General features: G+C 38.7%; 1 protein-coding gene across 1 annotated transcript in view; it reads left to right on the top strand.

The window, feature by feature from the left end:
• Positions 1–2,071: 2,071 nt before the first annotated feature.
• Positions 2,072–9,350, top strand: part of TTLL12 (tubulin tyrosine ligase-like family, member 12) — a 21,445-nt gene continuing 14,166 nt past the window's right edge. The window contains exons 1-4 of the mRNA XM_010134484.1: positions 2,072–2,182; positions 4,068–4,266; positions 6,026–6,185; positions 6,845–6,978. Coding sequence (XP_010132786.1) covers positions 2,082–2,182; positions 4,068–4,266; positions 6,026–6,185; positions 6,845–6,978 — 594 coding nt within the window. The 5' untranslated portion in view covers positions 2,072–2,081. The remainder of the gene's footprint in view (positions 2,183–4,067; positions 4,267–6,025; positions 6,186–6,844; positions 6,979–9,350) is intronic.

Here is a 9,350-nt window from a genome sequence, read left to right as displayed (position 1 = left end):
CTCATGGGTGTTTGGTAAACAGGTGGAGCCTGCAGTGAATAAAGGCTAATCTCTGAGTCAGCAGCTGGCTGACCTCTTACAAAATCAAGACAAATGTCAAGTGTAGAAAGCATATGTCACAATTGTTTTAATTTTCTAATGACTGCCAGTCCCTTAGCTGCGGTTTCTTCTGCTAGCTAATGAGCTTGATGAGGGCAGCTCTTGATTGAGCAGTGAAGCATCGCTTTAGGGAGCAACGGAGCATGTGTGTTCCTGGTGCACTTTTTTGCTGCCTGATGTGGGCCAGGGTTAGCACTTGTGCAGTGAGCCAGGTCAAGGAGCTGATCCTGCTATGAGCTAACCTGGTGAAAATGAGTTGTGAGCACCACTGACAACCACACAAGCAAAGACTCTCATTTGCTGGGACCTGCCTGGAGTTACATGAATTTTACTGGCAACCAGACACTTAAAGAAACATCGGTGGCAAGATGTTGTGATATGGCTTACTATTGAGTAGTGTTATCCAATTTTGACAAAACTGGAAAACTAGAACTAAATTAGAACTGCTAGCTATTTTGATGCCTGCTGAAGTGGAAGATAGTAAGTCAGTTTCTGATTTTTTTTTTTTAATGGGTGTATTTTTAATCTCCAGTGAGGTTGTTTGCCAAGTAATTTTTTTCACCCTAAGAAAAATTTGCATGTAGGAGTTAGCCATCACATTGTTGGCATCTTTTTTTTCCACTCTTGAGCCCAAAGGAAAATACCATCCCCTAATCCTCAAAACGGCATTTAAGGCACTTCTGCACTTGCATATGGTCTATGATACCATGCTTGAGATATGAGTAGGTGGTGTTTCCCCAGTGCCTTCTTCCCTTGCTATCTGCTTTGTCTAGGTGGCCTTGCTTTACAAATGTGGAATTGATTTCCTCACTATTGGGGCTTAGCAGAAATAGTTATACTGAAGGCACACTCACTTGAACAAATAAAAGCTTGTCACTGCCACTGGGGTTTTTACAGCTGATAACTTGTCAATATCTAGAAGTAATGACTTCTAATAATGTGGTGTCAGAGGCTAGGTATATCTGGACTTGCCATGTTAAACCTATGACGTGACCTCTAGACACACACTTCTAGGTCTTTCTCCTTCCCTGCTACTTTGTAGTGAGATTAGATTAAGACAAATTACTTGTCAGCTCCTGCCTCATTTCTTATGTAATGCGTGAGTGACTTAGCAAAGTAACTCCCTGCAAAAGGATTTGAAAAATCTTCTGAGGCTTTACATAATTTTTTCTTTTTAAAAATATATGTTCACTTGGAAATCAGAAATTGTCAGCAGAGTCTTAGTTCTGCAAAAGATATGGAAGCCTGCAATTTGGCAAGATTCTGGGTAGAAAGGAAACTTGTGTAGCGACCTACTTAATTTATGTAGGTTCTAGATGAAAGCATTACATGCAGGGTAGACAAGAATGTACTCCTTTCAGCATGTTGGTAGAAATACGTGTGTAGACCTTAACTTGCAACAGTATAAGGAATCTCCCAACTCATCCAGAGGTGATGGGAAAGAATAGAGAGGGCAATGTGCTGATATTTCTGAACTCATTCAGAATTTGATTGATAAAAGCTGTTTTTCTTTAGGGAGCCTAGTGTACTTAAGTATGATTGTGGAGTCTGGGTAGCACTTGGTTTTGCAGGTCTTAAATTGTTGATTTTAGCAAAGTTAGCAAGGATATTCTTGTTTTAGCTTCTGAAATTCTTTGTGAGGAGTTAAACTAACAGGTGATCGTCAGTAGACCTACTAGTACCAAAGAAACCAACAAAGCTTCCTGACAACTTTAACTAAAGATACTTCCCAAATGAACAGCTCTATGAAAATGTGAAAGAACACTTGTTCATTTATCTGCTAAGTTTAAAATGCCAATTTTAATTGGATTGCAGGCCAAAATTGTCTTGAAGTGCCTTTCAATTGGCATTATACATAACAGGGTACTGCCTCAACCGTTTGATGCTTTGTGAACTTTCCATCTCAGATATTTGATGCTGGTGACTACTTTGGGATAATGCAAGTAGAAGAGGTGGATGAGGAGGAAGAAGGTGGTGAAGAAATGGAAGAAGAATTAAAAAAGAAACCAAATCCTGGCTATGGACCTTGTTTCAAAGTTATTGTAACAAATGAGAACGGGCTTCAAGCCTCCAATCCCAATAGGTGAGTAGTGATTCCGGAATTAGTGTTCAGTCTTTGAGTAGTCTTAAACACTAAAATGACAAGACGGTTGGCTTTAAACTTGTTTGATCCTATTCATAAATCCTCTTTTCTTGCTCTAAGGCATAGCTGCCTGTTTGAGGAAAGGTGCATGCTGTGAGGCACATCTTGCAAAGGTGCAGTGTTTTAATGTTGTTCCTTTTTAAATTATGCAGGAAGATGCTTAGAAATTAGTTTTAGTAAACTGTGGGAGAAAATAGGGAAGAGACAACCTTGAAATGAATTCTGCAGAAATAAATATCAGCAAGACTTTAGACCCTTGGAAAAAAAAAAAGAAATAATTCACATACCTCTAGGCTAAGAAGTTATTAAGCAGCTTCAAAGTAGTGATCTATGTACTATTAAATTTCCACTGGCTGGGTAAAATATAATTCAAGAGTGTGATCATGTGATTGCATGCTATGCATGCATATATAATTGAATATATCAGCTTACCTGTCATGAAAACAAGACTGTTATGAAACTGGAAATCTAAAAAGTTGCCTAAGAAACAACTTTGTGTTACAGCACAGTTTTTTGTGTTCTTATTGATGTCAAACATAGAGCAGGCTATTTGTCATATATTAAAAAATGGCAATGAGATGAACTCTGCTGAAGAGCTAAACACAATTCTGCTCAGTTCTATAAAGCTTCTTTTGCCAGAACTTTCATACTTCTTAGGTCTTAGGTAAACATACAAAGTTAAAAATCTAGATTCAGCTTTGATTAGTAAAAACAGCATAAAGCATAAGTATCTGCCTTTACAAACCTGTTTTAACCTGAGTTGTTGCCTTTCTAAATCTGAGAAAAGACAAATTACAAAGTGCAAAACAGCTCCTGTGATAATCTTGGTCGTCTTTGCAGAATTCAGATGTGTGGGAATGGAGCAGAACATCAGCACACCTGTTTGCAGATTTCCAAAGAGCTTGACCTTAGCATTCTCTGGAGTCTTTAATTTTAAAATTAAATGAGGTTTCTTTTGTATATGGAATCTGAAATACAATAGTTGTTCAAGGATACTCAGTGTACATGACAGCTGACGTGTTTTTAATTTTCAGAAATACGGGTGGTGGGGTGGCCTTGTTTGGAGGGGGGCAGGTCATTGGGGTGTATTGCTTTGGTTTTTTAGCAAGTAGAATTCAGATTTGCCTCTGACTTAGTTCAGTAAGAGGATATAACAAAAATGTGGAGAACTCTAATGTTTGAATGTTTTTAAAAAAAAAATCATGCAGCCTAAATAAGGATTAAACTTGTGTATGATTTGGGTTAGATTGGTAATTCTTTTAAAACTTTATTTTTTTAAAAGAAAAAAGACATGAAGGAGTGAGGAGGAAGGGAAACATCTCAAAACCCCCAAACTTAACACTTCTTTTTTTTCTTAATAGGAAATTACGCAGGCTTTTGATGTTCAGATTTCACCTCCTAGTTTTACAGATGATCGTAGATGTCACAGAGCTAATGCCTAACAAGGTCATCAAATACTTTTGCAGCATAATTCATTCTTTTCCCTCTTCAGGCAAGGATATCAAGTTGATGCAGTGGAGTTAATAATGATCAAAAGGGAAGAACCTCTTGTGTTCCTGGCCTTTGAAACTGAACTTCTTGGCTTACAAACTGAATGCATAAAAAGCACAGTAAGCTTTCTAGAACAAAAATAGAGCATAAGTTACTGCTGGGAAGTTGTTATTAACCTGTAATGTCACAATGTGTACTCTGGGAGTGACTTCAGGAGTAAGAGAAGACTTAGTTATCAAACCATTTACCCAGAAATGTAGTTCTTGTTCGCAGAACATTTGGCTATATATGTGTAAAAAATCTACCGTTTAATGTTACCAAAATTCTCTTTAAGCATTTTCCTCATCGACCATGCTTGGACATACCGTGTTGAACATGCCCGCCAACAGCTCCTTCACGTACCGGGCTTACTGCACAGGATGGCAAATCTCATGGGAATCGACTTTCACGGAGAGATCCCAGACGAGGGCAGTGTTGAGCAAGTGTTGCAGGAAATGTGGAAATATAATCAGACCTACCAGCTTTCTCAAGGGGTAAGTCTCTAAAGCCTAGTTAGGATGCTAAAAAGTTCTGAGAAATCCTGAGTAAAGACATTCCAGTATATGGCTATTAACAAAGATACATTTTCAATTAAAAAAAGGTCTTTTACCGGCATTTCAGAATAAACGTCTATATGGAAGGAAAGCAAATACCATGTAGGGCAAAACTGCACAGTGGCTTGCTACCAGCTTTCTGATGAGAACTTTGAGGGGTCTTTTTATAGAGAGGGGAAGAGTCTGCTGCAAAAGAAGGGGGCTTGAAGGGGGAAATCTGCTTGTATGTTGTATGGTTTGTTTTTTTTTCCCACTCAAACCTTCTCATAGCAAAAGAAAGAACCTTTCATGAATCAACTCTCTCACACAGAAGTGTGTGTCTCAGCTATGCTCACAGTTTTCCTCACCTGTATAGAGTGATTTACATACCAGGGATATATGTGCACTGTCAAATAACTTCCTGGTTTGTATTTGGCAACTGTTTGTCTGTATTGTGTAAATGTTGGCTCACCCTCAGATGAGAACCATCCAGCTTCAAGACTGAACCTAAATATTTCTAGTCATAGCTTGCTGCCGGGTATGCTACTTTTAGGTAGTGTGGATAATACCACGCCAGGTTTGGTCCCTCTTCCCTACATAGTCCTTCAGCACTGTACCAGCATGTCTTGAACCTTCAAACATCTTCAAGAGCATGCATGCCATTTCTGAGGGAATACAACCCGGAGGGTTCAATTAAGACCCCAGTGCTTAGGGGATTTTTTTAAAGGTCTACAGTGTGGCTCCTAGGCTGTTGTGAGTCTTTTGAAATAAAGAGGGGAACGATCATTTCTTTGGGCTGAGCCCTGTGTAGAATGGGTAGGGCTCACACTGAGCAGTGTGAGCATGACCAACCTGTACCTATTAGCTCAGGGGCTTGAGGTTGTTCTCTGAAGCTGTCATCTTTATCTGTTAAGGTATCAGCTTAGCTCACAGTAGTATCAGGCATGAAAAATTCTTGAGAAAGGGATTCATTATGACTGATTTCTCTTTAAATAAAAGGGATATCTGAACAGTATCTGTCAATCTTTCTGCCCTTCTAGCTTATGTCTTTGTTTCCCATCTTGTTATCATGAATGGCTAGTGAGTCAGATGGAACTATCTGTGTTACCACTTGAAAGGCGTTTTCCTGGAAGACAGCTAATTTGGCCTGTAGTTGAACTTGTCTTCTGTGTCCCTTTCTGGCACTGGGCTGCTTTAATATCATAAGTCTAATCTCTGTGCTTCATTTCTGCCTCTGCAAAAAGGCAACAGTAGTGCTACCAAGCACTTTAAAGTTTATTCATTCGTTCAGGATGTCACATGACAAGCATGGTGGGAAGTGGTGCTTTGATGATGCAACCTCAACACTCTCAGCCAGCTGTTGTTGCAGGAGGCAGTTCTGCTGTCTTTCAAGCTGTAAACTTCAAACTCCGTTTAGTAAAACAATTCTGATAGAAACAGAAGGAAAACTATTCCTACCAAACGTCTTTCTGCTGGTTTAGCTCCTTGAACCGGCTGGTTTGGTAGAGGGGAAGCAGGTCTGGTAGGCTGTAGCAGTAGCATAAGAAAGAGGATGGGACTATGCAGTTGAAATGGGAACAGACTGTTCCCAGCAGTGGCTGGATTCTAGGCTCGCTTAGCCTCAGAGTTGCAGGAATGAGTACTGCCTGCGCCTTGTGTCCTGCAGTGCCTTTCTAGCAATTGGCATGTGCAGGTTGTCTCACTCTCTTTTATCATACAGACTGCAGAGGAGAAGGTTCCTGTCTGGTACATTATGGATGAATTTGGATCACGCATTCAGCATTCGGATCAGCCCAGCTTTGCAACAGCACCTCTGTTTTATGTGCCTCAACAAGTTGCTTACACTGTTCTCTGGCCTTTGAGAGATCTTGAAACTGGTGGTAAGTGTGTGTCTGTTGAGGTTAGGGTTTTATACCCGCAACAGAAGATGGACAGTATTCTTACAAATCATTGAGCATTTCACAGTAGAACGAATATTTCAACACCAAAATGAGTGCATATTTGTAATGCTATCAAATTTCAAACTTCTTGGCCAGATATTTCCATTGTTTATGAGATAGCAACATTTTTGGACTGATAAAAACCTCTAATATTTTATTGAGACAGAACTTCAATCTTGCATCACTTAGTGAAACTACTGGTTCAGTCTTCTGAGAGTTTATTAATATTTCTTAAAGGTCTGTGTTTATAGTTTGAGTCAGATAGTCAAGTACTGGAAGTATTTGGGAATACAGGGAAACCCTAGGCCGACTGTTTTTTCCCGTAGTCTTGTTTGGGGCCACCTTATGCCCTCATCATGTGGAGGAGATAAGTGTACGACTGTCTGACTAAACTGACAGATGGTTTCAGACAAACTTTTGCATACTAAATAATACCCTTTTAAATGTAGTTCTCTAATTACGTCTAATTTTACATTTAAATATCAAAAGTTGTGGTATTATTAACTGTTCAGCTATCATTTGCATGATGTGCCGTGAGAGAGATTTTCAGTGGACAATGAATGGCAGTTCCTAGAAGATGGTCCTTGTTTTGGCTGCAGATGAAGTGACTCGTGATTATGCTTATGGGGAAACGGATCGCTTGATCAGGAAATGTATTTTGTTACCATGGGTGCCTACTGAAGTGTTGGATGTCAACTGTTTTACACCAGAGCCATCAGATGAGCATTACCAGGTATAATTTTAAAACATCTCATATTTTATTTCTTTTAAGAAGAAGCAGTGTCTAAAAACATAGAGCTCTAATTTTGATTCTTTTTAGACTTAAAGATTGATTCAGAGTATAGCTATTAAAGAAGAAACCCTTCAAATCATTCTGAAGAAAGCATGGTGAGACAAGCAATGTCATACACGTAATATTTAAATGATTAAAAACTTAAGCAACACAAATGAGTTACTCTGGTATGGTATAACTTCTTTGTAAGCATGCTAAAAAGTACTTCATATGAGGTACTCATCTTCCAGTCAGATATTTGACACGTTGTCTAATAGGCTTGCCAATTGGATTTATTGTTGTAGCACTTCTGGTCAGTCCTGATTACAGAAAGGTTTGTTTTAATACTTTAGGAGTGGTTATATTTTTCAGCCCGGCTACTCATTTAATATTGTGGTTTAGAACAATTAAATATAGTATCAGAGACATCTTTAATTTGATGGCACTGTTATAAAGTACTTAAAGTACTCATCTCCTTTCTGATAAAGGTTTGTGATTTTTTTTTTTTTTTTTTTAAGGACATGGAATTAATATAGTTTGAAATCTTCTCATGAACCAAGTCTGCATGAGGTGCTCTTTTTAAGAAAAAGGAAGGAACCTGATGCTTGTGAGCATGCTGTACTGGCCACTAATAGCATTAAAAGTGCAGCTTCTAAAGATGAATCTATACTCTACACCAACTATCTGTTTCTTATCATAGAGAATAGGCAGAAAATCCTGCATCCAGCTTGTTAACTGGATGCATGTTAACTAGTCAGAAATTAAATTAACCTGCTCCTGCCAAATAAAGGTGTACATTCAGAAATTACTAGGCTGCCTTGTAACGTGAGTCAGATGAGTTGGTTGGGATTTTGCGTTTTTGGAAGAGAGATGGATATACTTCGCATTTACAGATGAGGAACAGCAATGCACCCACAGTTGGTGTCTTACAGATGTTCTCTTGGCAAAAGTGCCTGGATCTCAGATAAGGCAAATGTTTGCATCTGTTTTAATTTTGTTTTGGGGTGATCAGTTCAAATTAAACTGTGTACGCCAAATGGGCAAATCTTTACCTTTACCACCTCACCTTAAACATCTTCTCAAAGCATCCTGTTTTTTCTCAGCTGTGTCTCTGCCACTCAGCTAGTGAGATGACAGCAAAATATTGATTACCAACAAAGCTTTCTTTTACTCTCTAATTTTTAGCTGTAGACTAAAATCTTCACTGATGACAGTCTAGTGAAGAATAGCTTAGAGCATAGCATAGCCTTAAACACCAAAACTGAGATGGCTAGAAAGAAATATGTTGCTGACACTTCTAATTCCCCTATTTTCTCATAAGCTGAGCTACATGCACAAAAAAGAGCAAACAACTTCAGAGATCTGTTTCCAGCAGTAATATGTGAGCCAGCAGTTCTGCAGGGAAATGAAATTGCGTGAAAATATTTCTAAATGTTTATGCAAGTCATACTGTTTCAAAATCATTGCTGCTATTGCTGTACAGTTGCTGCAACTGCTTTACTACTATGTGCAAATAATTATTTGTTCTTAAATGGGCTGTATTGTTGGGTTTTGCTGTAGCTAAGGATGTTATCTCTAATTTTCCATTAAATAAACCTGCAGGCTTCAGGTTCTATTTGAGTCAGAGTTATTAGAGCAACATCATGACTTAACTTTTACCATTCTGTGAACTAATCCTGGTCTCCAAAACCAACCACAAAGGCTGTAACTTAAATGGTACTATGGCTAAAGATTGGGCAATGATTGCAGAAACCAGTGTCAGAGGAGGCAGATTCTAAAAAAGTGTCTGGGATGGAAGAAGTATCTCTCTTGAGTAGCTGCTGTTCTGCAGCAGCTTCCTGTGTTTGAGCTGCAGAAAAGACAGTAATGAATCCTCTGTTAGTGTTCGAACAATTCTAGTCGTCTTCTCTTAAAAGTATAGGCTTCCTTCCTATTCTTAAGTGACTCCAGGTATTATTTTGTATTTGTACTGTCCAATTTGTTTTAAAAGGTGATGTCTAAGATCTTTGATTACAAAGGTGATTTTGTTTATGCTTCCTAGTTACATACAATTGTATTCCCTATAACTACCTTAAAGGTAAAAGACATGTATCTGTGGCTGGGCAGCTTATCAATATTATTATTCTGTTGCTGCAGCTTATGAGGACAGCCCGTAGCATCTGGAACTCGGGGAGCTGCTGCAGAACAGTGGCTACTTTGGTTTTTTAAGATGCAATTCTCCCATCCTGGAGTTTCTACGAGCTACTTCCTTTGTTAGAGTGTCAAGAGTTATCTGAGTGTAGATTTCCTTATAACAGTCAGAGGTCTTGTAAAAGAATGAGTGATTTTTTTTT

The sequence above is a fragment of the Buceros rhinoceros genome, unplaced genomic scaffold (assembly GCF_000710305.1).
Source record: "Buceros rhinoceros silvestris isolate BGI_N320 unplaced genomic scaffold, ASM71030v1 scaffold5254, whole genome shotgun sequence".
NCBI classification, from domain to species: Eukaryota; Metazoa; Chordata; class Aves; order Bucerotiformes; family Bucerotidae; genus Buceros; species Buceros rhinoceros.
Note: the sequence above shows the minus strand (reverse complement) of the source record. Positions and strands in the feature narration are given on the sequence as shown.